Here is a 26,341-nt window from a genome sequence, read left to right as displayed (position 1 = left end):
GCCACGGCCAAAACAAGGAAGTATTGCCATCCTCCGTAGAAGTCCTACCGTATTGAATTCTTTCTATAAATGTAGTTCTGCCAAACTAAAGGAAGGAGACTTCCTGCCCTTGTTCACACCAAGTGCTGCCGAGCAGGCTGAGGATTTGGCTGTCTCGCACATATCGATACTGTTTTCAGAGAGACTCGGCTGCAACTGCAGCACATGTGTCGTACTAAGGAGTGATTACGACAGCTGATAGATTCTCCTCTCTGTACATCGATCTCAGTACCATACCATCCACACATGACTCTAGCAGCTGTCTTCCATTCTGGTCCATTCTGGTCCATTCTCGGATTCTCATCCCGTCGTAGATTATAGCTCGTGGATTATAACTTGTCTATAGACATTGGGCCAACGTGACTCGTGTCTTATCGGGTGAAGCCCTTCAGAGTATTTCCTACTCCATCACCTCAATCTCCTCAGCCTCCTCCACGTCCCTCTTTCCGCCCTTCTTGCCACCCTTGCCGCCATTGAGCGCCTATATCCTCTTGTTAGCATTTCGTCTTTTTCAACGAGTTGTCAGTCACACTTACAGCCTGCTTGTTCTTCTTGTTCTGCTGCTCACCGCCCTTAAACTCGCCCGAGAGCTTATTAAGGGTGGCCTTATCTTGCTTAGAATTATTGCCCTTCAGGCCCTTGGCCTGCTTCGCCTCCTTGGCCTGTGCACCTTGAACCTAGAAGCGAACAATTAGATCTAGGACACTCGAGAAAAATTACGAGAAGCCACAGTTGACATACTTTCTTGAGACCGTCATTCAATGGCTTGTTCTTGGGATCCGCGTTCTTCTGGTTCTTCTCGCGTTGCTTCTGTCCCTTGGCAATGTCCTTATTGAGCTGGCCCGATTGCTTCTTGAAGTCCTTTGTGCCTTCGGCCTTTTGAACCTTCTTGACGTCCTTTTGCTCCTGCTTTTGAATATTGATATTCTTGTCGATGCCAGCGGCCTCCTTCTTTCTGCCCGCCGCGCTGCCCTTCTTAGACGCGCTTTGTGCCCGCTCGACAAGGGCGTCTACCGGTGCCGGCACGGGCAGAGCAACGACGAAGGTAAAGAGGAGGAAGAGAGAGAGGATGAGCTGAGGAACGCGCATTTTGGCAGTTTGGTAATATTAATGATTGGTTTGAATAAGGTATTAAAGGTCGACGCCGTCAAGACTGTGACCCGATGGACTGAGATGAGAATGAGATGATGGATAGTAAATTTGGTACTGAGAGCACTTTCGGGCAGCTTATATACGCTCAATTTTGGACCCAATGGTCAATGGAAGAGCTTGTTGCGAGTCATCATCCCGATTCATCAGCACCTACGCTTCGTCTGAGGGATGTCGACGGATCTAGACACTATACAATGGCAACGTTATTCTGCGCTAAGTTGCGGTGCTTTCGTGATAGTTTCGCCCTGCGGTAAAGGAAGCTTTTCTTGTGTCGCACGCGAGGGTAATTACGCCCGCGAATCATCTGAAGTCGAACGACTGTTGACAAGTGACAAGCTTTTGGGTGGAGTCGAAACGAAGAAGGTTTAGCCGCACAAGTGTTTTGGGCTGAACCTAGATGCCAAGACCTTTTGCACCCTTTTGAATTTTCGGGTCACATTCCACATTAGATGCCAAGATAGATCGGACTCGTCTGCGAGTAGCGTTTTAGCGCGAAACTAGGCAGATTAGACGCGGATACAGAAGGAGAAAAGTACATGGGAAGAACGGTCATGGCGCTCATACCCAGTGCATGGAGAGACGGTACAGGTAGGTTCCAGGTTCTGGTCGTTGAACCGAACATATGGTGGGTCAAGACTATCCCACAGTCGTGCCTGAAGCATATAACATCTCTCATTGTATTCAAAAACAAGCCTGGCAAACTACCGCTTCGGGAAATTTTGAGAGAGTCAGAATACGCGCAAGACGAAGGATGCATGAAGCTGGAACCACTGCCGCCCTGCTAAGGACAACGCTTGCGTCTCGAGTGCACACATCGATCGGCTGATTTTCTAACTAGTATAAACTCTACGAATGTGTAAGACCATGGCAGAAAGATATGGCTCTTGTCTTGTCTGCTTCACTCACCGTGTCACTGTAGGTCTAGGCTCGTGCATGTTTATACCATCTAGAAATTTGGCTCTGCTTCATGAAGAGTGCAAGAGCCACAGGCGCATGAATTCGAGGCCATACACTTGCTTGGAAGAGGAGGAAGCTTTTCAAGATTACGGCAGCCTAGAACCACGATGCTTGCCCTTCCAGCCTTGTTAGGCGCTGGCAGCGGGGCCGGCCTCCGCTTTCTATCCGTACCACCGCTTCCCCACGCTAAGTAGAACAAAAGAAGGTTTAAGTTCTCTTGACATGCGGCAACTTGCTCGAAACTCCTGACTAGCGCCGGAATACTTAAGCTTCTTTTTCATCTTTGTTTTAGCACCGTTGGAGGCTTAAAGTTAGCTCATGACTTATTCCGCAAAACACCCTGGTGGGAAAACAATCGATTGATAGAGGATAATGTCCGACGGTCATTTTGGGGATTGGACCGCTGGGAAACCCCTGCGTCGATCATGGATCATCGTCTGAAGGCGATTTTCTTAGAGGATTTGCAATAAGATCTTCGTCGTCCAAAAAGCATCGCCAAGAAGTTCATCGCCAAGAGCTGCCCTTAGGACGGTGTAGCTAGTGAACACTGTCTGAGCGGCTGTCGCCATCACGCATCACAGACACCGCATAATCGATGCCCACGTCACAAAGAGAAGTCCAGTTACATTGGGGATCCATCGAGTCCTCTCCGGTAGCTCGTTCGTAGAAGCCTTGCTGACGGCCATCGACCTTATTTTCAGTACTGGGCTATCCCAAGCGCATGCCCAAGGAAGGTTGGGTTGAGGGCAGACCCGGCACTAGCAAGAGCTTATTAAGGACGCATTTGAGTCTCAGGGCATCGGCACACCGACTTGCCGCGGCTGTTCAACGCCTAATACAATAAAGGCGACGAGGCGAGCAGAATTTGAGGCTTACACACGGATCACCCTACCGCTTTCGGCTTGACGCGTGGTCGGGATTCCGGCAAGCTGGTCGTCCAATTCACTGAGCCCAGACCAAGTTGATCATATGCCGGCTGTACCTACCTATCGGTAGATGTCCTGCGGAGATCACTCCCGGTGGGATGGTGTGGGCTAACACATCACCAAGGTGAGACACGTTATGCCTCGCCGACTCAGGCAACCTGACGGAAGATTCCGTTCAGACTCGATTCTTCGTTGTCGTTTTCGCAGGCCCATGACAAACCTGCTCACTTCCCTCCCCGTCATCACCTGGGTTACAGAAGACAGCTTGGCTTGAAGCATCGCCTTATTCACAGGAGGATGGGTCAGCCAGTTCCGCAATAGACGGCAATAGTATTGTCGTAGGGTAAACATGGCGTCAATTGCTGTCTGCAATTTACGGCGTCGATTTTGCGACAAGTATATTTACTGGCTACCATGGCCAATTGAGATAGTTTCCGACTCGGGAAGAGAAGACAGACAATCGACAAAAAGGCCCCCCCCCCTTTTTTTTCCCGTCAACAGAAATGTCATAACAACGACTGAAGCAACCATATTGAGACTGAAAGAACAAGGGCAACGAAGAAGCTTATAGTAATTGATAGTGTGGGATAACGTTGATTGTTGAGCAGAAACCCGTCTTGATGGATAGATGTATATCCACATTAATCCTCTACGGCATGTCATGAATAAAAGCAAGCGACCAATAAAATGCAGAATGATATCAGTGCTACTCGCGATGAGTTGTGCCGATAATGCAACGATGCTTGAAATGTGGGATCGATGCATGGTCTTGAATCTAGAATAGCTGCTATGCCAGGTCCCTTCCCTTGTTGGGTCAATCTTTCGAGTTCTTCAACACTAGAGGGAGGGGCTACGTTCGTGTGAGGGGTTAGCTGGAGAGAGTTTACTCGCACTCATAATATCTAATGTTGCATGGGCGAATTTCGTTCAGGGAAGGTGCTTTAAGTCAGCTTTGTAATCTTCCAGCGTTTGTTGAGACTGGAACCCAGTCCGAAGTTCTCTTCGGGCTTTTCCAGTACAATTCTGTCTTTCCTTTACCCTCCAAAATGATAACTTCAGCCGACGAGTGCTTGTTCGGCTCGGTTCGGCCCCGCCATGCTTTTCTTCATAACTGCATGTTCGGGACTGGACCGGGATATCCGCGTCTCGGGAAGTCCGCCTCAGAATATGGCGGGGAAGTGGGAACGCGGGGCAGGCAAATGAGAGTATCCACACGTTGATGCTACTCAAGTTCTTAACACAGACCGGGATGTTGTGGAATTGTTTGGTAGATAAAGCAGGCGGCAGCTGCATGTCTATAGAATCATTAGCCATCAAAGGGACAGAAAGCTTTCTTCAGCCTTGAATATGCAATTTCTGCGTTTCATATCCTTCGTTTCATGCCCGTTGGGTGTCCTGGGCTCTCTGGCAAATACGTCTTACACCAATCCAATCATTCCGGGATGGCACTCAGATCCTAGTTGTGCTTTTGTCCCTGAGTGGAATGAGACTCTGTTTTGTACGACGTCGTCATTCATCACATTTCCGGGGAATCCTGTCTATGCCAGCAAAGATCTTATCAACTGGAAGCTTGCAAGCAATGCAGTCAACCGGGTGTCCCAGTTCCCTCTGATTCGTAACGGAAGTCAAGGCGAAGACCTTGGCATGTTTGCGAGCACTCTCCGCTACAACAATGGCACGTTCTACTTGATCTCAACCTGGGTCAGTGCCCAGCTCGGAGGACCAAAGTTTGTCATCTTCACTACAAAGGACCCATTTGACGATCTCTCATGGTCCGACGCGATTTGGCCAGAAACACCAGGCGACACAATTGATCCAGACATCTTCTTCGACGATGACGGCTCTGTTATTGTTGCTTCTTCCGGAACACCAATTACAGCAACTTACCTTGATCTCACTACCGGCAATACTAGCGAGCCTTGGGACCTCTGGAATGGGACTGGTGGCGCAAACGCCGAAGGCCCCCACATCTACAAAAAGGATGGATACTACTACTTGCTGATTGCTGAAGGCGGCACTCAACTAAATCATTCGGCGACTATTGCACGATCTAAGAGCATCAAAGGACCTTGGGAAGCGGCGCCTCAGAACCCCCTTGTTTCCAACAGAGGCACCAAGGAATACCTTCAAACCGTTGGCCATGCTGATCTCTTTCAAGACTCGGTTGGAAACTGGTGGGGTGTTGCTTTGTCTACTCGCGGAGGACCGGAGCTTTACAATAGCTTCAATTATCCCATGGGTAGAGAGACCGTTCTGTTCCCAGTCTCTTGGCCGGTAGGAGGCTGGCCTATTGCAGATAAAGTTCGCGGAAACATGAGCGGGCCATTACCCAACAAGTATCCTGTTCAACGAGGAGTTGGCCCTCTTGTTGGCGAAGCAGATGTGGAAGATTTTAAGTCGGGGTCCACCATTCCGTCACATTGGGTCTACTGGAGAGCTCCTTTCAATGCCTTATACTTCACTGTCTCTCCCCAGGGTCACGAAGATACTCTCCAGATGACTGCCTCTCGCGCTAATCTCACAAGAGATGTTGACTTCAACGTCACCACTGAAGGCGTCACGTCTGTCTTTCGACGGCAGGAACACACCTTTTTCAACTTTACCGTTGACATCGAGTTAGGCTTTGGAAAGTCTGTCGGTGACGAAGTCGGAGTTTCAAATTATGTCAATCCCAATCAGCATGTCGATCTCGGTATCATTTACCAAGCCACTGGGTCTAACAAAGGAGACAACCTCGAGCCTTACTTCCAACTCAGGGCTCGTTCGATCAACAACTCAACAGCTCCGGATCCAAAGATCGTGCCAATTCCACAAGAACTGCTAGGTCGAGCTGTTCGGATCAGGATCTCTCCGCGGAATGAGACTCACAATGAGTACTTTGTAAGCTCGGCAGATCACGAAGGTTCTGAGCAGTCGCTCTGGGTCTTTAATAACGCATTGCTGGCTGGAGATGGAGCTACCACCGGTGGGTTGCTCGGTGTCTTTGCTACGACTAATGGTAGGAACGGCTCCTTCAACGGGTACGTGGGAAGATGGAGATACGAGCCCATTGGCCAGAAGGTGGATTACAATGTTACCATTTCAACATCAACTAAGTAGCATTAAGTATGATGGGGTTCTATCCCTGCATTTCAGTACAAGTATAGCAATTTCACACTACTAATGTGCCATAGTCTCTACATCAACAAGATCTTGGTAGGGGAAAGAAAGGAAACCCGATGGGCCTTGAGCATTACTCATTCAATTTATCAGAGAGAATGTAACATTGGCCATCAAAGTATTTTTAGGAGAAAATAGTGCCCAGAAGCAAAGCTGAATGGCTATGTATGTATGACAACGTTCGCGCTCATGGCGGCAAGCGGTAGAAGAAATAATCATGGCATTTGCTGACCATCGGTATTTTTTTCTGTGCAAAACCTCAGTGGATATATGACATATCAATCTTAACAGTCCAGAAAGTCATTTTATTCATTCTCCATTGTGAATTTCCTCCCAATGCACTTCAGGGAAGTTTTCAGAAGGGCCATCCAAAAGAGGCTGGTTGACATGGCGCAAGACATCGTCAAAGAAGGCACGGATGAACGTCCTTGAGATGTGGACCATTCTTCTTCCATCAATTGGTCCCTGTGTACGTGTCGTGCCGAAAATCTTCCAGAACCCCAGGTCGGACCAGTCCGGATGCAAGCTTCCATCCACCGAGAACAGACGCCACCAGCCAGTCTGCCAGGCTCGGTAGTTGTTCCAGGTGCGGTCCGAGTTCGCATTGTGGCCCTGAAAGCCGAGAATCATCGAGGGTTTCTTGAGATCCGAGTCGGATGTGCTGTTCAATCGACCCCAGTTGGCACCGTCGACGTTGATAGCGGCGGCTACCGCATCGCTCTCGAGAGCTACGGTGAGAGCTGCAGAGCCTCCTAACGATACTCCAAAGGTGCCGAAATCTGTGGTCTTGAAGGTAGCTTCAAGCTTTGACACGAGCGAGGGGAAGTAGTTGATGAAGTGCAGCTGCTGTCTGACCCTGACGGCATGCAAGCCCTCCACCCAATCAAGGGTGTAGTTGCTGAAATTGGGGGGCAGTCCGTAGACACCCGTGCCGTTGGGGTACCGCACAAAAGGCTGCTCGTAAACGTGATCAAATGCCGCAACGACGTATCCTTCATTTGATGCAAAGTCAGTCTGGAGTTTTCAGCAACGACAGGTTGAGGGATAGCGAGCTTACCATGTGAGACTAGATCAGAGATGATGATGTAGTCACCATCGGTCGGTACACCCCAACCGCCAGGTCCGAAAAGAAGCGTTGGGCCGCTTGCTTCATTCAGATAAGTCGCATTCCATCTTAGCGTCGACGTCAGGTGAGAGATGTTGTAGTTCCACAAATCGGTGTAGAGTTTGACAAGCTCGGGCTCGAGGTACGGCTTTGGGCAAGGCTTGTCGTCTTCTGTAGGATAGTACAGCGTGACGAGGTACTCAGTCGAAACACCATCCGGCCACACGACATCATTTTGTTCCAAGAATGGGACGACGAAACGCTGGGCACCGACGTTGTACTCGCCTGTAGGGTTAGGGAGCGGTTCTCCAAGGACCGTATGCGCAAGTGAGGCGCAGAGCGAGAGCGTTGGGGCTCTGGGAATGTAAAGCCTCATGTTGGCGATCGGTAACACAGTCAAGCAGTTGGAGGTATTTAGCAAAGTGAGTATCCACCAACGCGGTGTGGATAGATTTAAATAAATCTTCTGATACGGGCCTTGTTCTTTGCATGAATTCTTGCCTCACGAACCAGAAGTCAGTGCCAGAAGCAATGCAGCGGCACAGTCAAATCAGCATGGCTTGAGGCCTCTATGAATGCTAGCTTTACCTGAATGAGGCAGCTGGATATGGTTTGTGCTGACGAGAGTCCACATGTACAAGGTCGGGCAACTGGTTCAGGGCATAGTGTGGGGGATTACTTGCGAAGCGCCTTGGCGTCTGGAGCGCAAGTAAGCTGACAGCAGATCGGGTATTCTAAAGGCCGGTGATCACTCTGCCTTCAGGCCCTGTTGCAAGCTAAGCTCCAATGGATCATTTTGGGTTAGCTTCAGCCTCATCGAGGTGCTTTCCCCATGATTGATGAGCCAATTCCGTGCCCGTCACTCAGTTCCATGTTATGCAGCCAAAGCACAAGGTATGAAGTTGGCAGTCTTGAGAATCATAAGAAGTAAGTGAACTTAGCCATTGTAAACTGCCATCAGATGCGTTCTGGATTCTGCAAAGCAAGACAAATAAAGGACAGATCCAGCAAGTTAGCACGATTACTGGCATGAGAGACAGGGAGGTTGCGATTGAGAGAGAAACAGGGATGATATACACGTAGGACTTGGTAAAGAACAAGAAATTGCCCACAAGCCTACTTCCGGTACCACATTCTTGTGATCTTCGTCCTTCTCTGTTTTGCCTGTAAGAGGAATACGCCATGTAGTAGGGCCTCTGCAGTGGGTGGGCATCCAGGCACGTAGATGTCGACGGGTATAATCCGATCCACTCCCCTGACGACTGAGTAGCTGTAGTGGTAGTAGCCACCTCCATTCGCACAGCTGCCCATGCTGATGACCCATTTCGGGTCGGGCATCTGGTCGTAGCATTGCCGAACAGCAGGAGCCATCTTGTTCGTGACCGTGCCAGCAACGATCATAACATCAGCTTGTCGAGGCGAAGCGCGGAAGATGATGCCGAGACGATCTTGGTCGTAGCGGGGCATGGACACATGCATCATCTCTATCCCGCAGCAGGCTAGACCAAAGGTCAAGGGCCAGAAGGAACCCTGGCGGGCCCAGTTGACGATGCTATCCAAGGTAGTTCTGTTCTTGCTGTTAGCCAGTGATTGGAGTGTTGAGATATGATATTCTGTTGGACTTACAACACATGTTCGACGGCGTTGGATGGAGGTTTGATGATTTGGCTGTCAAACGGGAGAGTGTTTTGTGGCACGATGCTAGTCTTCGTAGACTGTGATCTCGCATGGCGATGATGGCGATGATGTTGAGGTCTAGGTGCAGATGATGTAGATGAAAGATGAAGGGCATAAACTTGTGTTCGAGTGGCCACTCTTAGCGGATGATACCGCAGAACAGCTGGTGAGATGGTGAGCCATGATGTTAAGGCCATGCATGTGCGTGAGAGGTGGCTGTTGACAACTGAGGGCCCCGAGAGTTCGAGAACGTATTGAAGATAGAGAGCGGACTTACAAAGGCTGGACATGTTATACGACTCAATAGGATCGGTCAAAATCGATCATCGAGCAGAGGGAAAGCTGAGCAAGGTAGAAGGGTATCAGATAGGTCAATTCAACCATTTGCAAGAAAGACCGCAGTCCCGGGCACTATAAAGGGCCACCGTAGGCCGAGAGTAATGCGTCAAACATCAAGAAGATTGGTCATTTTATACGGGATTCGAATAACGGAAGCCCCCCATTGATGCATTACACTGCGGTAGCCGCAAAGTGGCTGCAGGGTGTGGTAGCTTAGAGAGGTCCCTGGCGCAAAAGGTGCTTTTGATGGAGTAACTTCATTCACTTGATACATATGGCTATGGCACTATGGCTGTAAGAGGAAATTCATGTTACGGGGGTTTCCGGGTGGTGCAGTTGACGTTGATGATGGTGAGAAGTTGAGGAAGGAAGAGCTCAAAATGGAGACTGAAGCTGGGGGAGTAGCCTCTTTCCCTTTATTTTATGCCAAGACCAAGGATGTTGTGATTCGCTGAGGGATCCACTACGGTAAGATTGTGGGGCTGCGAGAGCGAAAGTTCTGTCCCAATCAGGATAGTAAATCCACCTGACCTCAGGGCGGTGCCACAGGGGCTCGCCGAGACCCCGGGGGTGGGATTTCTCCGGTCACAGAGATCCAAACTGCCCTTTAACCCCTTGTCGCGGATTTGTGGGTCCTCCGTCCTGCCATCCCGCGTCATTCCGAACGCGTTCATCGGCTTAAACCCACCATCTTCACATTCTCTGTCAGGTCGTTCATCCAAGCCCACTGCCAACCAACGCGACTTGATTACTGAGAATCCTAAGCCCAATTCGAATAGCCCGCTATCTCTACTGGGATTCTTGAACTACGCCGCCGGTAGATAGCCGGACCCGCCATGGCCGCTCCTTCAACCGGAGGTCATACCTGTGCTATTTGCGGGAAGCAGTATCAAAGAAGTGCTCATCTACGCCGGCACGAATCCACACGTAGGCAGTCTCCTTGTTTCCTCTCTTCGTTTCTTCATCCTTTCGGTATTGCTTCTTTTGTGTCAACAATTTACCCCTTTGATCATACAGCCTGTCCTATTCCGGGCGATCTCGCCTACTTCCCACCCGACAGTGATGACTGCCCGGATTTATCGGTTGTCATTATCAATGTATTGTCAGTTCGTTCCAGCATTCAACGTGACAGACAGGATTCACCTTGCCTCATCTCAATCAAGCTTTTGCGTAGTATATCAACCGGCCAGAGCTAGAATTTAGCGTCTGATTGACTTCTTCGGGATGTTTTTGACCTCGGTACTCACAACCTCGCAGACGTAGAATCGGCTAGGTACAAGTGCCTGTACTGCGAAAAGGCGTTCGCCAGACGGTTCGTATCAACTTGCGCACATCCATGCCGAAAACCACACTAACACGTGACAGAGATGTGTGCCGTAAGCACACAGTCCACTGCCCCAAGAAACAAGACCAAGAAACCGTTCCAAATCTCAAGCGCGGCCAGAAACCCCGCGCATGCGACGCCTGCTTTCACAGCAAGCAGTCATGCGATACTTCTGATCCCTGCGTGCGATGCGTCTCTCGCAAGCTCCCATGCACTTATCACCGGTTGGAAGAGAGTACATCTGTCATCACAGATGCATCCTCATCCACACCATCCTCATCATTGGCCACCACCGCGGTAGGCACACCCGATAATGACAAGGACCGCACCAAAATCACAGTCGCTTTCCTTCTCGGTCTGACAAATCCCAACTCGGAAAATATCCTTGAGTTCCTCGCCAGCGAAGCAGCGGCGAGAACCGAGGGCGATGGAATCGATCCAACAATGAAGGACATGCATGTGCCCACGCAATACCCTCCAAACATGCTGATCGATGATGACTTCACGTTCCTCCCTTATGGGTTTGCATCAACATTCGCTCCCGAGCTGATAGACTTCAACTCCTTGGACGTCTTATCAGAAAACATACTATCCAACACTAGGATGTCGTTTCTTGTACCTGAAAGCCTAGAACCGCGGTCAGCCGAAATAATCTCGGGATTACAAGAACTTCATCATACTCTGGTTGCCACGAACCAATGGTACGACGGCACCTTCGATCTTGACACAGCAAACTCGGTGTTCTCGGCAGGAAATCTGTGCCAATTTGCTGCGACCTACTTCCGAGTCAGTCATCTTGACTTTCCTATCGTCCATCGGCCAGACTTTGGCAGTGACTACACAACCAAACAGCTCCTCCTGGCCGTTGGACTCTCTGGGTCTCTCAGATCACCTCCAAGCGACGACGCCCTCGCAGCCCGTGGGTATCTCACGCTTGCCGAGGAATACATATTTCGTTGCCTTGAGCGTCTGATGCCCCCAGGCTCAGCGCCAGAGTTCACCCATGAGCTTCAAGAAACACTACAGGCAGCCCTCATGATCCACTCTGTTCAGTTCTTCCGAAACGACGTAGCATCACGGAGGAAGAATAGAACCCAGCGACTCCCGCAGCTTGTATCGGCCGTACGGGTTCTCGGTCTAGCACAGACCAAACATGCTCCCATATTCCAATACGAAGAGTTTGTACGCAATGAGTCAAAAATCAGGTGAGCCTTCTCTACCCCCTCAGTAGACACTGTTGTTGACAGATGTGCAGACTAGCCATATGGACGGCGCTGGGAGACTGGCAGCAATGCGGCATGTTCAATACACCGCCGTCGATGACGCCTGCAGAGTTGACTTGTGATCTGCCAAGCCCCTTGGAACTTTGGGATGCCAAAGACGCGGCGGAGTACTATGAAGCGGCCAATGCTCTCGGGGCCGATGGTTCCAGGAGGATTTGTTCAGTCAAACAATGCACCGACGCGCTGATGGCTGAGAATTGGGTCGGCATGGGAAGCTTTCCGTTCCAGGATATCAGCGGATCCGACCTACAGTTGTTAATTTTCGGTATGTTCGGCCCCTTTGCCTCTTCTGGTTTCAAGCATACGCAAGAAGTGGATGAATCTAATGACAATAGCACTCAACGGCATGTTGGCATCGGCCAATCTCATGGGCGTCTTACCTGCGTGCGCACCAGCCCTACTGCGTGCCGTTTCCAGGTGGGAAGTCATGTGGGACATGATAAGGGGTCGCATGGAGCCCGCCGCATTCGAGAAAGCAGGCATGATCCGGTACAATAGCGAGCTATGCTGGATAGCAAGAAAGCTCGTTCACGTCTCCATCTCAGGAGACAGGAGTTCTGCGTACATGCAGAAAGTTGGACACGACTCTCTCGTGCAACTGCATGAGTTCGTGCGCCAGTACCGCGATAGCTGAACAATGTCTACGATGGCTACCGGCGCGGTTTAGCCGGATTCATGCAGAGGAAAGCACTAGCACTGGTATGGCGGTCTTTCACAGCTCCCCTTCAACCACACATGTACTTCAAGATGATTAATGAGGAACTCGGAACTTTGGAAGCGAAAAGTCAAATGTTTGTATAGTGTAGCCGTGTTTGTAATTCAACGCTGATTGTGGGCTTTTCCAATGCTAGAGAACACGCATTCGATTGATTCGATAATCCAAACAGGACGGTGTCAGGCAAGATTTACACCAACTTCTACGGTTCTACCACCTTTTTCTCCATCTCGCTAGTAAAGTACAAACAAACATTCTCGCCAAAACATATCCTTCAGAAAGCAATGACCACCGATTCGCATCCACGCTCATAATCACTCCGTCAACGTCCAGTTCCTCAACGGCAGGTACCAAGACGGTACCACCGCCAGAGCCGCTTGCCGCCTTTTAGGACTCCAATCTTCGCACTAAATTTACAAGTGACGCTTGCGCGCACAGCCACCCTTGGAGGCGGCAGTCGTGGTGGTGGAAGCGGCAGCAGAAGTAGCAGAGGTAGCAGGGGGAACGCCAGAAGCAGCACCGCTCGGGGGAGCACCACTGGGACCGGCACCGCTAGGGAAGGTACCGCTGGGAGGACCACCGGCACCTCCGGGGCCACCGCCACCGTTGCCGGAAGAGGTATCGACACCGCCATCGGCGTAGTAGTGAGCAGCAGCGCTGGCAGAGCTGGAATAGTCGGCGGTGGTGTTGTATCCAACGGTGATCCAGGCCAAAACGCCCTCGGAGATGTCGTCGCCGAGCAGGACGTACTGGACAAAGGGGTCGTAGTCCGCAGTCGCTTCACCAAAGGCGATACTGTCACCAGAGTTGAGAGTCAGCTCCTGCGTGTTGGTGTTGTAAGGCGCGACAGCCTCGACTTCGGAGATGAGGGTCTGGTCGAAGAAAAGCTGGCCGACGTGGTTGGTCACGCCGTCGACGTAGGTGTCGTTGTCCAGGACAGTGGCGCCCGTCGTCGTCTTGACGTGAATGTGGGTAGCACGGCCGGTGTAATGGCCCGGAAACATGGTATCGAACTGGACAACTCCATCGTCGTCGGTCTGCTGAACACCGCGTCCAAAGGTCGAGTTCAGACCGCCCTGGCCGGTGGCAGAGACACCAGAGTACACGCCGGTAGCGTTGCAGTGCCAAGCGTCGATCAGGATCTCGGGCACACCCGCGCAGGTGGAGACGTCGACGAATTGGACGTCGAGGTGCAGAGGCACGCCGGACTGTCCATCGGTCATCTCACTGCGGATCAGCTCGCCGGCAACCCAGTAGGGACCAATCGTGGTCTCGGGAACGACGACGCAGGTGGTGTTCTGGGCGAAGAGAGTCGCAGGGTCGGTATCGAGTGTGTATCCCGCGGAAGACTCATGGTCGATAGCTGCCCAGGTGGTCAAGTCACTCTCAGCACGGCGGCGGATCGGAGCTAAAGAATCACATGTCAGCCAGGAAGAAGGAACGAAAGGGTGCCGTGGGAAACCTACCAGTCGCAGAGATGGATCTCTTGGCGCGGAGCTCCTTGAGCTTGGCCTCGCGACGTTGGATAGCACGCTGCTTGAGGGCGATGTCGGCAGCCGAGCCGGCACAGGCGTCGAGAGCCCGGCGGGTGTTGGCGGCAACAGATCGGCGCAGAGCCATCTCGCGCTTGTGGACGTGAGGATCATGCTTCTCTCCTGGGTGTGCAGTAACACCGGTGAGTGCGATAGCCGCCAAAGCGAGGCGGGAAACGGTAACCATTTTGTTGGATCGAGAGTTCAAATTTGAAAATAGCGAAAGTAAAGTGAAAAAAGAATGAAATTTCTCAAGGTCTTGCTCAAGTGAAGAAGTGAAGGAGAGGTGCCTAGAATGACTGATGGTGGTGAGGAAAAAAACAAGAGCTGTTGGTTTTCGCCATGGCTCATCGTCTTTATGTATGCCATCTTGAGGAGGGAACAAGATATCGTCACGCTTGATCATTCACGCCTCCGAATCACACAACAAGGGCAAACCGCAACATCGCAATCTTTTGCAAACTGCGTACGTATGGGTGACTCGTCATCAGTCCTCGGTCCAACGCATGGGTTTTCACATCGACTTGCAGTCACGCACCGTCTACCGGAGGGATTGAGGCTGTAGTCGGATGCCAAGTCCCGGTATGTGGGAGCTTGGGCGGCGGAGGGCAGATCTTAGTGCGACGCTGCTACTTTGCGGGGAAACGGCCGGCGAATCACAGAGACCTCAATGAAATCACCCTCTCCTTTCCGAATGGTTCGGACCTTTTAAGGGGTAATTAAGCCAAGGGTTAAAGATAAAATCAAGCGTAATGCCATGTGGGGGGGTCTATGTGGATTAATGGATTATGGATTAGCAACCCGTCGGCGGTTCCCTTTGTGGCGTTGCTAGTCTCTACCGACTCAATTTGTCTCGGGTGAGTAGCCAGAAATATTCAACGTGGACGTTTGCATTGCGGACGTTATCGCGCCCTCGGTGGTCCAGCCGTGTCTCGCGTCATAGCCACCGACATGCCAGGAGCACCTAACCAACCTCGATCTCGGGAGCTAGGGGTACACAGAGATTCCACCAGGCCTAGTTTCTGTCTTGTACGCGTATGCCTACTTTAAAGACTCGGCAAGTGACGGTTAAGGTAAAGAGTCAGTCTGTTCCTTAGGTGGAAGCCATTTTCCGCAGTGGATTTCTTCACAGCTGGAGCCTCTGCGTACTCATAAATCAAAGTTCTGCTGTCAGGTACAGTTCTACACCTTTGTGACTTCAGTATGTTTGCATCCCCCCTCCCCCGTCCCGGAAATATTATAGACACGTGGTGATTCTCTATCAAGAAGTAAAGGGTGCTTAGAGATCTTGTTCTCCTTGGGTATCAGTCATTCTCGAATCTTGATGAACGTCTCTTGCGACAATCAGTTCTTAGCATCGACGTTGCCTTGATCGCGGAGCACCTCCTGGGGTAGAAGCCGAGGTAGGGATGACGACCGGGGTAGGTCGTGGCGTAGTATAATTTTGTAGGCGTTCGCATTGACTAACACAAATATTTCAACGACACATTTACTTAAGTATTCATAATACCGCTAGAAAAATGACTTGACCCCATAAAACCAACTTCTCTGTGACTTCAATCAAAAGACAGTGTCGAATTATCACAAGCACATATCCTGCAACCTTCAAGAAGTTGAATATTGGTGATCTTTTATGGCACTTTCTTCTTTGGCATTGTTCGCATTGTGACTGATATGTCGTACGTTCCGCTGATGGTTGCTCTCCTGGATAGTTTGCTCTCAAGAAGCTTACGCGTAACATATTGACAAGCGGATATACGAAAACAGTCTGCAACCAGCTGGAAGAAAGCCCCTGATTCATTTCCACCATCCTCGTCCCTGTATCCCAAATCACATCTCATACCACCCGGAAACGGCTCGCTATGGCCCATTTACACGTGATGCCATTGACCCGAGGGGAAATAGAGTTTCCCATACCTCTATCCGGAGTCCTGTGACTTGCTCATGGTGGAAGATGATATCTCATGGAATGGCAAATCTAGATCAGAAGCTCAAGGAGGTCATCGGGACCTAAGGTAGGTACTTGGGCAATAGCTGTACGGGCGGTTGCTTGAGTTGGTCAAGCATCAGGTCTCCCGACTCCACAAAGACTGTTGAGTTCCTGCCCTAATGAGGCTCTTTGATTTGCAGATATTGTTAGGATTCTGGGTGCGTGATTGATGATTTCCTCTCGAAGAGCTGTTGACGGCAATACAGCAGCTAATCCTTCGGTTGTCCAAGGGCTTCGGTCTAGTGTTTACCAGGACATCAATGCTTTCACCAACGGCATATCCATGATAGAATTCTATCAATATCTTTTCTCGCCTTCATTCTTGATTACTGTAATGACCAAAGATTTGTCGTCGAGTGGTCATCAGCCGAGAGGGCAGTGTAATGTCATCTTGCCAATACCTCGTATTGAATTGGTAGAAGACCGCTCTTGGTAGAGTTCAAGTCCCAGCCATGAACTTCGTAGTATTTCAGTGCTACAGCGAGCAACCTACGTCAGAAACCTCATTGCCCAACTTTTCAGTGAGAACGATGAGTAGTTCGGGATACTCGCAAATTTCACCTACTATCTTAAGGCGGGTCCTGATGATCCATGAATTTCAGTGCGTACCGTTTCTTCACACAGAAGAGCACAAAGGAGAAAATATCAACGGGAATAACTATAATCAAGCAGGTATGCTAAAACAGGACGCATTTGCAGTCGATGAGATAACCCTTCGGGTGCTTTTTCGTTCATGAGCTGGATGGCGAAGATGGGTTTTATGGATCCTTGCTAACAATAGACGGTTCTGGGGGTGCGGCCCGCGGAAGGCCCCTGTAATTACTTGGCTTGTCGCATGAACCTGTCAACAAGTAGCCTCTATCACTCCCCCAGTTTATTCACGGCCCCTCCCGTTAAGGTTCTACATCGTCGCCCTGATGCAAAATGGCGGGCCCGTCACCGTGCCTCTGCAACTTCTGTCCCTTTTGACGACACGAACGGCCATTTTGGCCCAAAGTCCGTCGCAGGACGCGCATGTTTTGCCAAGAAATTTGGAAGACTTCTCTTGCAAAGGCCTGGACTCTGTGTCGACCCTGACATATTATCAAAGCAGGTTGGATTCCGGGCGTGTATTCGCGACCATTAATGAGAAATCGTGGATTCTGGAAACAGCCACGGTTCTTAGTGCCAAGTTCCTCCGTGACACCTCCGCGTGACAACCCGTCCAGCCCGGAATACCACATCAACTCACGGATGGCTAGACGCTACCTTCTCTCGAAGCAATGGAGGGTAAGCACATCTAGCAAAACTATCTCACGTGGCATCAAACTAATCCCATGCCTTCATCGATGCTCAGGCCTACCAGGCAACTAGCAGAGCCCATACGCGGACCCGCTTCATCGTCGTGGAGCAACAAGGTCCGACGTACGGCTCTTCTCACGACAAGCAACGGCACGAAAAAGATGAATCTGAAGATTCACCCCATGGCTGGAAACCCACCTTCTGGAGAGTCGTGGAGGGCAGTGCGACGGCCTTTGGCTCCATCGCGGTCCTCGGCCTAGCAGGCTACTCCTACCACGCCTACTACAAGGACCTTGTCCTGCGAAAGATGGACAATGCCTTTGGCGTCGGCTTCTCGACACCGGAGCTGACGGCTCTAGGACGCCACGTGGCTCCTCATAAGCTCCATACCATCGATGACTTCACGGGCTTGGAGGGTGAGAATGAATGGATCCCGCGTGCTGAGCAGGATCACATTGACGGCATCATTGACGGGACTATCCGAGGTCAATATCACTTGATCACGGGAGAGAAAGGCACGGGGAAGAGCTCCATGATCCTCAAGGCGATGCGCAGGGTCAACGGTTCGGGGATCGCCATGCTCGAAGCCCACAGCGACCTCGAGGTCTTTCGTCTCCGTCTGGGCAAAGCCCTCGACTTTGAGTTCCACGAAGACTATATCGGGAGCTTGTTCAGCTTCAAGGGCCCGCGCGATTCGACTGCCATCCTCGATATTGAAAGAGCCTTCAACAAGATGGAAAAGGTGGCCCTGATGCGGCAGAGACACATTCGGAAGCCTCTGGTCTTGATCATCAATCGCGTTCACGTCCTCCGAGATGACGACGACGGACGCGAGCTGCTGGAGTTGATACAACAGCGGGCGGAGATGTGGGCGGCAAGTCGCCTTGCCACGGTGGTGTTCACCAGTGACGACCACAGTACCACCGAGCACCTCAAATGGCAAGCCACGCGGATATCCGTGACCGACGTCCGCGATGTGCCTCGCGATCCTGCTGTTGAAGCACTCCACGAATTCCGGCAAAAGGTCTTCAAGGAGGATGTGTCTAGCGATATCCTGAACCAAGTCTACAAGCTGGTTGGTGGACGCGTCAGGTTCCTCGACCACGTCGCGAGATCAAAAGACATGCTCGCGGCCTGCAAGTTCATTTGCGACAGGGAGAAACGCTGGCTCCTGGGCCAGTGCTGGATGTTGGGCGCCGACATGGATCCCGATGCCGAGGATCAGCAAGACCACGCCACTACAGCATTCTTGCTGGCCAAGGCGTTGATTGAGAAGGAGAAGGATATGAAGCCAGAAGAGCTACTGGCCGGAAAGCTCCCGGAGATGCCTCTCCACGAGGCGAGACATCTTATGACGAGATTCGACTTCATTCAGAAACATGACCACTTCAACATCTTCTCGATCGATTCAAATTCCATGGTTCGCGCGGACTCTGTGCCGATGCATAACGCCTTCAAGGAGATCTGCGCGCAGGAAGGGTTCGATGAGCTTCTTGAAGCCAGCTTGGAGAGACTTGATGAATTGGAGGGTCTTCAGAGGACGAGGGAGATTGTGATGAAGGATTTGGCGAATGAGGGCCAGTTCCAGGCAATGGTTCGGCAGGCCAAGGCGGGAGGAGATGGCTTGACGGTCACCGTCAAGGCCGCATCACCCAAAGAGTAAATCCAGCGACGGTCGTACAAGTGTTGAAAGCGAGGGTTGCACAACTTGATGCTGTAAGCATTATCGGCATGAACCGGCATAGCCACTGGCGTTATTGAGCCACCGGAGTTAGCCTGTCCGGCCCGTCCCACAAGATATCCATAGGACCATGTCCTTAGAACGAAGGACTGCGCTGTGTGCGCTTATTACATTTAAAAGTTTACCTGGCAGGCGAGCGCATCTCATACAGGGTTGAGCTTCAGGATCATCAATATTTGACGTAGCCTTACCTGTGACGGGGTTGAATCTGCAAAACACACGATGGTTGTATTTCCTCTTACGAAGTGTCCCGAAACTTTGTAGTGAAACCCGAAACAGCTCGCTCATTAAAACGAAAGTGTTGTTTGCCGGTGTTCATCCAATGTTTTATGCCCTTGTATCATTCCAGAGAAGAATCCTCGAAACTGATGCGGCGGGCACCGGAGAAATTAGGCGGGACAAACCACGCGGGGGCGGGAATGAAGGCCGGAAGTGGGAAAGTCAACGGCGGCCGAGACCGGGCCGTGTGGGAAGTGGATCATTTATGGTTTCTGTTCATCGGAGGTCAAGGCAAACATGAGTTGAGGGGGCCCGGCGTTTCGGAGAGATGAGGTGCAACGACGTTGAGGAAAAGGAATGCGAGCCAGAAGTTTGGATGCCTGAAGGGGAGAGTAGTGGAACACTGGAACTTTCCTGCCTGCTTCGGATATGGTAATCGGCAATTCAGAGATGGTCTCGCTCAACGGCGAAGAAGATGAATACCTAACGGCCAGCGATGAGTAAGATTGCTGACGTTGAACACAGTTGGATGAGAAAGAATTTGGTATTGTGGATGAGCACTAGGACCGATGCACCCCGGATTCTGGAATGACGCTGCCATGCGACGGGAGTTAAGTGGGCCGCGCCAGGGCATTTGATGACGGGGTGATGGAGCGATGGGCTTGAGTCTAAAGGTCCATGAAGGAGCGAGCCCAAGGATATACGATCATGAATTCACGCTACCTTGGTCTGAGCTGGAGTGCATGAACTCTGGGGATTCCAGTTGTGAGGTTGGTGGATTGGATTGGTTGCTTTGTGTGTTTGTGAGATGCGGCATGAGGTCACTTTATGGGATGACAGCCGCGGTTTGCTCTGAGGAGTGAGCAGAATGAGGGGAAAGCGCGAAAATGGAGGGAAGAGAAAGCGAGCCATCGTGGTGAAGTGGTAAGGTTAGTGGATGGTGCTGGATGTTGACGAGGGGTGATGCATGTCGGATGACGTCGTCACGATGGCGGGGAGCCTCTAGAGTCACGGAAAGTAGGTAAAACGTGAGGGGGCAAGTCAGACAAAAGAGTGTTTTCATTAGTAGCGGAGTGAGTTTGAAGGTTGGGAGATGAGGGGAAATGTAGCGAATTGACTTGGTTTCCATTATTACCATGACATGAGTCGCAGAAGAAACGACGATTACGATGATTGAATAATTCTTACTCGACAGGATGAGCATTGGCATATGCGAGCTGAAGAGAAGACAAGAACCCATATGGCTCAGTTCTGGGGCCCCTGAGTGAGATGCTGAAGTGAATTACACGACATGTGCGAGTGAGAATGAGGGATGAGACCTGATCTAGAAATAGGAACAACTGTGGGCGGTGCACGACACAGCACGAGGCAGCAGCAAGAAGCCGCTCATCGCCTCTTCCTTCCGTGTCCCTGCTGCTGCTTGCACAGTTTGTCAGTCGCACCTGCCTGCGGGTGATCGCGATTCCACGCACAGACCACCTTCACGTCGAGAACCAGCCAACGCCTGTGCAGCAATCCAGGAGTCGGGGTCCACACCTGCCACTTCCACATGGAGACGATGGAGAACCTGGAAGGATTCAGACCTCAGGAATCAAGGCACAAGGTACAAGAGCACTTGCCAATGGATACCTCAGGGCTGAGGATGAATGCCTTATCAAGGTAATTCGAGGGTATTCGGTACCTCTGGCAGCCAGAGCTCCGGCATTTCCACCACTCGCCTTTTCCTGACGCATGGCGGCCTTTTCTTCACTGCGGCTCCCAGCCCAAACACGCCCAAGCAAGCCCAACCTCGCAACAGGCTAATGTAGTCGAAACAAGCCTGAAGATACAGTGACTCCCTCCCTCTTCAATCCAGCATGTATGTACCTACTTCTTGAGAGTACCTAACCTATCCTCGCATGTCCGATGTGTCTTACATGCCCTGCCTTACCTGGCTGTGCCTTGCCTTGGTCGCTTAGGCGTACCTAGAAGACGCTCGAAGCGAACTACGGCTGCAGTGACACCCGACGTCAATGATCCATCATCACCTTGTCGGAAGCGACAGACGCGGAAGACGCGGCCCTTTGGTGCTTGAACCGGTGAGAGGCCCCCAAAAGCGACCCGAGTGAATCGTTAGTGGGTGGGACAAGGGGGTACCGGTAGTGACCCCGAAAAAGGCGACTGTGACCCATCGAGTTCTTTCCCAAGGCCACCCCAGCCTCCCTCTCATCCCCGCATGCCGCAGTTGCGCAGAATCAGATGCACTACTTTTTGTACAGATACACACCAACTCACTCACACGAGCAGTTCCAGCTGCTAGGCATCGATATTTCAAGTACCTTACCAAGTATCCGTACCTTTCCTGTGCTATCTCTCACCATCTATGGACCTACTGCGTATATCTGCACTGCTGCGGGCAAACTGGAATAAAAAGGTCTGAAGATGTAACCTCAGCTGGGAAGATGGAGGCAATGTCGCTGTGCAGTCGAGAATAAAGCCCGAGGTGACAGACAGAGTGAACCCACGCAACCCTGCTCATGAGCTACCTACCTGATGCTGCATCTGGCACCTGGGGGGGCTTCCGAGTCCAGACTTTTCTCCCATGTGCCAATGAGGGGTGAGAGAGCTGCATCTGCCATTGCCTGTGGCCCGGCGGTATAAGACAAGATGGCAACCTTCAAAAAGCAGCACCTCTGCCGTATCTGCTCACCTGCCCACCTCACCGCCGTCATTTGCCTGACATTCCACTTCCTGACTGCAACAAAGTCCCTCAACACGCCTCTGCTTGCTCATCATCTTGCCAGCCCTGGGTTTCTTTTCCTCCCGAACCCTCTTCAACCCTGATCGTCCCGACAACCTCTACACATTCTTCGACACATCCCGACAATCTCCCTGTTTCACAAACATCACGAGCCCCTTCTATCATCCAACACCCAAAAAAGAAAAAGGAAAAGAAGAGGGACGTCCCACGTTCACTACTAAGACGTACCCAGCTCCCAAAGCACAGCTCAGCCCACCCCTGGTCGGCGCATCCGCACAAGCACCCGCACCCTGCAGGTCACGAACCACCACCCCTCGTCATCCTCAGGACCCAGCTGCAAGCCTGAGCCTGCGCGCAACACACAGCAGTGCAGCACCCTGTGAACAAAACCACCGCCTTTCGTCACCAGATTTCCCACACCCCGCTATTTTACCCTCTACCCACCTCACCTCACCTAATATCAACCCAGCCAAACTGATCCAAACCCCAACTAAAACCCAACGACCTGACCGACACATCTCACGAGACTGGGTATCACGACTATTTACCTCTGCTTCACCAAATTCCAGCTCTTTGCATACACACTACCTTAGCTTAGTCCGTCATTGCAGAAACCTTCAAAATGGCCGCCATCGTCGAACGCAGCCCCCCTACGCATTCCCCTCCTGGTCCCCATCCCAAGAGACCCAGAGGTGAGTAACTCTTCTGCAAGGCGTCCGTTGTCCAAGACCTCAACGCCAGTCAGTCTTGGCCGGGGAAGATCGCAATGACTGACTACCCATTCATTGCAGGTATCCTCAAGAACTCGTATCAAAAGTCGCCACCAACCTCACCCGGTGAAGCCGACCTCACCGAGAAGGAGCTCACCCTCGTCAACACCCAATACAACGCTGGCCATCGCCGCTCATCTTCCGCAGCTCGCCCGTCAGGTTCCCGCCGCCAATCCAGCCGAACCCCCTCCCAGCAGGGCGACGACGAGCAAGATCTCGAATCGTCCCAGCGCCTCAAGTGGGACGAGGCCAACCTTTACCTCACCGAGCAGGAGCGCTCGTCAACTATGAAGATTGACGAGCCCAAGACTCCCTATGCGAAGCACTACGACCCCACCGAGGACCCCTCGGACGACGAGGAAATGTCGGAAGACCCCAGCGTTGAGAGGAAGCCTCGCACGGCTCGTGCTGGTCCTGGCGTGGAGGATGATATCCCTATCATGTCGCTTGGCGAGCCGGAAGAGGCGGTCCCGGAAAGCGAGTCGTCCAAGGAAAAAGCCCTCAAGGCCGTCCACGTCGACGACAGCGCCAGCGCTCACGGCGACGACGATGAGCTGGCCGGCCTTTCGCCTGAGGAGCGGGAGAAGCACCGTCGTTTCGAGGAGTTGCGCAAGAAGCACTACGAAATGAAGGATGTGGCCCACTTGTTGGGCCACCCCGAAGAACTGGAGGAGGAAGACGACGAGGAGCGTTCCGCCCGCGGGCCGCCTCCCGTCCCTGCTCTTCCCCGGCCTAGCGAGGCTACCAACGGCCAGGCCTGAGCTTGGGTGGCGGCGGATATCACTGGCTGAGTTCACGTTCAGCCGGCATGCCGTGCCGAGGAGGACGATACGGGAGACGCATTACGAGCATTTTCACGCACTGTTGACGCTTTTTGGGGTCGAGATGGAAATCAGCATCCGGCAACGGCGTGGCACACGAAGGAGTTTTGGGTGGATATCACGGATGGGGATTTTAGCGGCGTTCCGGGGCCTTCGTGTCTGTAATCGTCGCGTTTCGCAGTCACAGCAGCAGTCTGCTTCCTGTTCGCCGTTGGCGCCTTTGCCACCCTCGGCGGTCGGGAGGCGTATTTCAGCACGACTAAGTAGGCTTTTTGCTTCGGCCAGAACCTGGCACTTTCAATAGAGTCTGAATTGTCCTATCAAACTTTGTCTGTCTCGTAATATCCATCAATTTTGTGGCTCATGTGAAAAGAAGTCCAAAAGTAGAAATGGCTCTGGTGTCTATGTGCGCCTTGCAATGCCTATTCGATCTGCTACCCCCTCCCAACTCATTCCTTACAAGAGACCCTTGCGCGCCAACTCAATCTTCCTCGCCGCCTCGCCTGCCGCAAAGCCGCCTCTCGATACGCAGATCCGGTTGCCGTCTGTGAGCTCGAACTTGTCTTGGTTCGCGGGCCAGGGGCAAGGGCAGTGGTGGGGGAAGTGGACGCAGGCGAGGGTGTCGGGGCAGAGATAGTGTTCGCAGTAAGCTACAGTCGTTAGCGATTCTGTATTTGAAAGAGCTTGAGGGGTTAAGATAGATATCTTACATCCGTCGTATCGTTGCTGGTATTGTGATGGGTCGCTGGGAACATTTTGAGGCTGCTGTTGCTGTTGCTGGCCGCCGAACATCTGGTCGAAGAAGCCAAACTGGGCCTGGGCCGAGCTGATCAAGGTCAGGAGGACCAGCGGGAGGGAGGCGAAAAAGCGCATCTCGTCGGTTGTTCGGTACCAGGAGAAAAGGAAAAAGAGTGAGAATGTTTCCCTTGATTTACTTTTGTTGCTCCCGTCGTAGTGTTCGCTCGAAGTGTTCGTCGTCTTGCTGAATGTCGCTGTGGCCAGTGCCTGTCTGCGCCAATGCGCCTACGGATAGCTGTCCAAAAGACCACCTTGGACCCGCCCCCAAATTCCTTATCGCTATCGGTACCCGCTGACTCAGCCGGAAAAATACTCTCAGCCCATCTCCCGTCCCTTGATGCACGCAAAGCTTCAATTGGCGAGAGAACGCAATACCCAGCTGAGTTGCCATTGACGACATATGGGCAGCTCGTCCACGAAGCACACCTGATGCGTCTATTCCAATTGCAGCGGCCCTTGATGGCCGCTGCCGCCGGTCTCCTGCGGACGACCGCACCCATCCAGTCCACGACCTCGACCGCCGCGCAGCTGCTCCGCGCCGACGCCGCCAACGCTCTCGTGGCCGGACGAAGATACGCCTCCGTCAAGTCGCAGGGTGCCTACAAACTTGCACCCAAGAGGACGATACCGAAGAAGCTGGGAGCGAAGCGCACTGGTGGTACGTTTGTTCCGTCTTTCTCTCATACACCTTGAGCTGGGTTCAGTGGAGAACTCCATAATCATCACTACGGACGGACGGTCAAGAGCTCGATACTAACAGCTTGCAGACCAGTATGTCATCCCCGGCAACATCATCTACAAGCAGCGCGGCTCCCTCTGGTGGCCCGGCGAGAACTGCATCATGGGCCGCGACCACACGATCCACGCCATGGCCACGGGCTACGTCAAATACTACCGCGATCCCGCGCGCCACCCGGACCGGAAATACATTGGCGTCGTCTTCAACAAGGACGACGTTCTCCCCTACCCGACGCACGCCGAACGCAAGCGCAAGCTCAACATGTCTGCACATACCATCGCCAAGCCCGTCGAGACGCCCGCCATCTCGGCCTCTGGCATCCCCACGCAGGTTGTGCGGCCCGCGCCCCGGACGGCCAAGGGCGCACCCACGCAGCCGGCCCGCATCCTGAAGCTGCGGGACGACTACTCGTACCGCGAGGACAACTGGCGCATCGGAAGGCTGGTCAAGATGAACATTGGCGGCATGAGCCGCAAGGCCAAGCTGAGGCAGAAGAGATACGCCAAGGAGCGTAACTTGTCGGGGCAGAGGGCGGCGCAGGCCAGGTTTGCCGAGATGGAGGTGGACGAGTGGACGATTGCGGCGTCCAAGAGGCTTTCGGAGCAGAAGAACGCCGCCGTGTTGGCCAAGCAGAAGAAGCAGAAGCAGAAGGCGCAGAAGGTGGCGGCCAAGGCTGCCAAGTCGCAGAAGAAGCGGTAATCGATCGACTGTATCTTTTGCTTGGGGAATTGCTTGGGGCATGGGTGGGATCTACGTGTGAGAGTAGGCGAATTGGGATGATGTGTATCATGGCTACCGAGGCGTAAATGTCATGGGGGTCATCTTGAGTGTAGAATATCTTGTACAAATCCATACTAACATCCACGATTTGGTGTCATATTCTCTGACGTCGGCGCTACGTGAAGTGACATGTTGAATCTGCTGGTGAATGTAGCGTTTCTAGCTCGTAAAATATAATCACCCTGACCAAGATCTTCTTGGATGAGAATTCGACTCTTTTCCTACCTACTTTGCTGCAAAAGGGGTTCTTCAGG

General features: G+C 52.2%; 14 protein-coding genes across 14 annotated transcripts; 6 read left to right on the top strand and 8 right to left on the bottom strand.

Annotated features, from left to right (window-relative positions):
- Positions 1-346: 346 nt before the first annotated feature.
- On the bottom strand, positions 347-1,462 carry BDZ83DRAFT_630831 (uncharacterized protein). The gene is made up of 3 exons (XM_060508857.1): positions 781-1,462; positions 579-716; positions 347-520 (listed from the first exon to the last, which is right to left on the bottom strand). Exons 1-3 carry the CDS (start codon positions 1,126-1,128, stop codon positions 440-442), a joined length of 567 nt encoding a protein of 188 aa, XP_060361872.1. The 5' UTR covers positions 1,129-1,462; the 3' UTR covers positions 347-439.
- A 1,682-nt stretch (positions 1,463-3,144) lies between these two features.
- Positions 3,145-3,682, bottom strand: BDZ83DRAFT_630830 (uncharacterized protein). The gene has a single exon (XM_060508856.1). It carries the CDS (start codon positions 3,423-3,425, stop codon positions 3,183-3,185), a length of 243 nt encoding a protein of 80 aa, XP_060361871.1. The 5' UTR covers positions 3,426-3,682; the 3' UTR covers positions 3,145-3,182.
- Positions 3,683-4,385: 703 nt separating this feature from the next.
- Positions 4,386-6,173, top strand: BDZ83DRAFT_784934 (glycosyl hydrolase; the record flags this gene model as incomplete). Its single annotated transcript, XM_060515619.1, is given in 2 exon segments — positions 4,386-6,094; positions 6,107-6,173. 2 exon segments carry the CDS (start codon positions 4,422-4,424, stop codon positions 6,171-6,173), a joined length of 1,740 nt encoding a protein of 579 aa, XP_060361870.1. The 5' UTR covers positions 4,386-4,421.
- A 167-nt stretch (positions 6,174-6,340) lies between these two features.
- On the bottom strand, positions 6,341-7,893 carry BDZ83DRAFT_630829 (platelet-activating factor acetylhydrolase). Its single transcript, XM_060508855.1, has 2 exons — positions 7,291-7,893; positions 6,341-7,225 (listed from the first exon to the last, which is right to left on the bottom strand). Exons 1-2 carry the CDS (start codon positions 7,712-7,714, stop codon positions 6,543-6,545), a joined length of 1,107 nt encoding a protein of 368 aa, XP_060361869.1. The 5' UTR covers positions 7,715-7,893; the 3' UTR covers positions 6,341-6,542.
- Positions 7,894-8,224: 331 nt separating this feature from the next.
- Positions 8,225-9,708, bottom strand: BDZ83DRAFT_630825 (uncharacterized protein). Its single transcript, XM_060508854.1, has 3 exons — positions 9,293-9,708; positions 8,965-9,178; positions 8,225-8,905 (listed from the first exon to the last, which is right to left on the bottom strand). The coding sequence occupies exons 1-3, from the start codon at positions 9,303-9,305 to the stop codon at positions 8,455-8,457; spliced, it is 678 nt and encodes a 225-aa protein (XP_060361868.1). The 5' UTR covers positions 9,306-9,708; the 3' UTR covers positions 8,225-8,454.
- A 257-nt stretch (positions 9,709-9,965) lies between these two features.
- BDZ83DRAFT_630823 (uncharacterized protein) lies at positions 9,966-10,628 on the top strand (the record flags this gene model as incomplete). The annotated part of the gene is made up of 2 exons (XM_060508853.1): positions 9,966-10,456; positions 10,612-10,628. Exons 1-2 carry the CDS (start codon positions 10,191-10,193, stop codon positions 10,625-10,627), a joined length of 282 nt encoding a protein of 93 aa, XP_060361867.1. The 5' UTR covers positions 9,966-10,190.
- Positions 10,629-11,131: 503 nt separating this feature from the next.
- On the top strand, positions 11,132-12,595 carry BDZ83DRAFT_721816 (uncharacterized protein; the record flags this gene model as incomplete). The annotated part of the gene is made up of 3 exons (XM_060512414.1): positions 11,132-11,883; positions 11,934-12,226; positions 12,297-12,595. 3 exons carry the CDS (start codon positions 11,132-11,134, stop codon positions 12,593-12,595), a joined length of 1,344 nt encoding a protein of 447 aa, XP_060361866.1.
- Positions 12,596-13,089: 494 nt separating this feature from the next.
- On the bottom strand, positions 13,090-14,395 carry BDZ83DRAFT_754864 (Intradiol ring-cleavage dioxygenase; the record flags this gene model as incomplete). Its single annotated transcript, XM_060514543.1, has 2 exons — positions 13,090-14,084; positions 14,143-14,395. The coding sequence occupies 2 exons, from the start codon at positions 14,393-14,395 to the stop codon at positions 13,090-13,092; spliced, it is 1,248 nt and encodes a 415-aa protein (XP_060361865.1).
- A 3,036-nt stretch (positions 14,396-17,431) lies between these two features.
- On the top strand, positions 17,432-19,142 carry BDZ83DRAFT_654425 (uncharacterized protein; the record flags this gene model as incomplete). The annotated part of the gene is made up of 2 exons (XM_060510718.1): positions 17,432-17,467; positions 17,535-19,142. The coding sequence occupies 2 exons, from the start codon at positions 17,432-17,434 to the stop codon at positions 19,140-19,142; spliced, it is 1,644 nt and encodes a 547-aa protein (XP_060361864.1).
- A 54-nt stretch (positions 19,143-19,196) lies between these two features.
- Positions 19,197-19,615, bottom strand: BDZ83DRAFT_443307 (uncharacterized protein). The gene has a single exon (XM_060503126.1). The coding sequence runs from the start codon at positions 19,506-19,508 to the stop codon at positions 19,251-19,253; it is 258 nt and encodes an 85-aa protein (XP_060361863.1). The 5' UTR covers positions 19,509-19,615; the 3' UTR covers positions 19,197-19,250.
- Positions 19,616-20,166: 551 nt separating this feature from the next.
- Positions 20,167-20,723, bottom strand: BDZ83DRAFT_443302 (uncharacterized protein). Its single transcript, XM_060503125.1, has one exon. The coding sequence runs from the start codon at positions 20,677-20,679 to the stop codon at positions 20,266-20,268; it is 414 nt and encodes a 137-aa protein (XP_060361862.1). The 5' UTR covers positions 20,680-20,723; the 3' UTR covers positions 20,167-20,265.
- A 2,078-nt stretch (positions 20,724-22,801) lies between these two features.
- Positions 22,802-23,680, top strand: BDZ83DRAFT_540538 (uncharacterized protein; the record flags this gene model as incomplete). The annotated part of the gene is made up of 2 exons (XM_060503394.1): positions 22,802-22,871; positions 22,971-23,680. Coding segments are annotated over 2 exons (780 nt in total), but the record flags the coding sequence as incomplete, so codon positions are not given.
- Positions 23,681-24,070: 390 nt separating this feature from the next.
- BDZ83DRAFT_630814 (uncharacterized protein) lies at positions 24,071-24,785 on the bottom strand. Its single transcript, XM_060508852.1, has 2 exons — positions 24,481-24,785; positions 24,071-24,420 (listed from the first exon to the last, which is right to left on the bottom strand). Exons 1-2 carry the CDS (start codon positions 24,641-24,643, stop codon positions 24,227-24,229), a joined length of 357 nt encoding a protein of 118 aa, XP_060361860.1. The 5' UTR covers positions 24,644-24,785; the 3' UTR covers positions 24,071-24,226.
- A 126-nt stretch (positions 24,786-24,911) lies between these two features.
- On the top strand, positions 24,912-26,274 carry BDZ83DRAFT_630811 (ribosomal protein L27). Its single transcript, XM_060508851.1, has 2 exons — positions 24,912-25,226; positions 25,336-26,274. Exons 1-2 carry the CDS (start codon positions 24,998-25,000, stop codon positions 26,004-26,006), a joined length of 900 nt encoding a protein of 299 aa, XP_060361859.1. The 5' UTR covers positions 24,912-24,997; the 3' UTR covers positions 26,007-26,274.
- Positions 26,275-26,341: the final 67 nt, after the last annotated feature.

Source organism: Colletotrichum acutatum (genome assembly GCF_030867785.1).
Source record: "Colletotrichum acutatum strain CBS 112980 chromosome Unknown BDZ83scaffold_89, whole genome shotgun sequence".
Taxonomy (NCBI): domain Eukaryota; kingdom Fungi; phylum Ascomycota; class Sordariomycetes; order Glomerellales; family Glomerellaceae; genus Colletotrichum; species Colletotrichum acutatum.
The sequence above is the reverse complement of the archived record's forward strand: the minus strand, read 5'-3'. Positions and strand labels throughout refer to the sequence as shown.

Excerpts from the sequence above, each read along its gene's own strand:
- BDZ83DRAFT_630831 (XM_060508857.1), bottom strand. The coding sequence starts at position 1,128 with ATGCGCGTTCCTCAGCTCATCCTCTCTCTCTTCCTCCTCTTTACCTTC. Across the intron at positions 717-780 it reads TGAATGACGGTCTCAAGAAA|GTTCAAGGTGCACAGGCCAA; the intron begins GTATGTCAACTG and ends GTTCGCTTCTAG. Across the intron at positions 521-578 it reads AGAACAAGAAGAACAAGCAG|GCGCTCAATGGCGGCAAGGG; the intron begins GCTGTAAGTGTG and ends AAGAGGATATAG.
- BDZ83DRAFT_630830 (XM_060508856.1), bottom strand. The coding sequence starts at position 3,425 with ATGTTTACCCTACGACAATACTATTGCCGTCTATTGCGGAACTGGCTG.
- BDZ83DRAFT_630829 (XM_060508855.1), bottom strand. The coding sequence starts at position 7,714 with ATGAGGCTTTACATTCCCAGAGCCCCAACGCTCTCGCTCTGCGCCTCA. Across the intron at positions 7,226-7,290 it reads CTCTGATCTAGTCTCACATG|GATACGTCGTTGCGGCATTT; the intron begins GTAAGCTCGCTA and ends CATCAAATGAAG.
- BDZ83DRAFT_630825 (XM_060508854.1), bottom strand. Across the intron at positions 8,906-8,964 it reads AACGCCGTCGAACATGTGTT|AACTACCTTGGATAGCATCG; the intron begins GTAAGTCCAACA and ends CAGCAAGAACAG.
- BDZ83DRAFT_443307 (XM_060503126.1), bottom strand. The coding sequence starts at position 19,508 with ATGAGCGAGCTGTTTCGGGTTTCACTACAAAGTTTCGGGACACTTCGT.
- BDZ83DRAFT_443302 (XM_060503125.1), bottom strand. The coding sequence starts at position 20,679 with ATGGGTTCTTGTCTTCTCTTCAGCTCGCATATGCCAATGCTCATCCTG.
- BDZ83DRAFT_630814 (XM_060508852.1), bottom strand. The coding sequence starts at position 24,643 with ATGCGCTTTTTCGCCTCCCTCCCGCTGGTCCTCCTGACCTTGATCAGC. Across the intron at positions 24,421-24,480 it reads CCAGCAACGATACGACGGAT|CTTACTGCGAACACTATCTC; the intron begins GTAAGATATCTA and ends TAACGACTGTAG.
- BDZ83DRAFT_630811 (XM_060508851.1), top strand. The coding sequence starts at position 24,998 with ATGCGTCTATTCCAATTGCAGCGGCCCTTGATGGCCGCTGCCGCCGGT. Across the intron at positions 25,227-25,335 it reads GGGAGCGAAGCGCACTGGTG|ACCAGTATGTCATCCCCGGC; the intron begins GTACGTTTGTTC and ends AACAGCTTGCAG.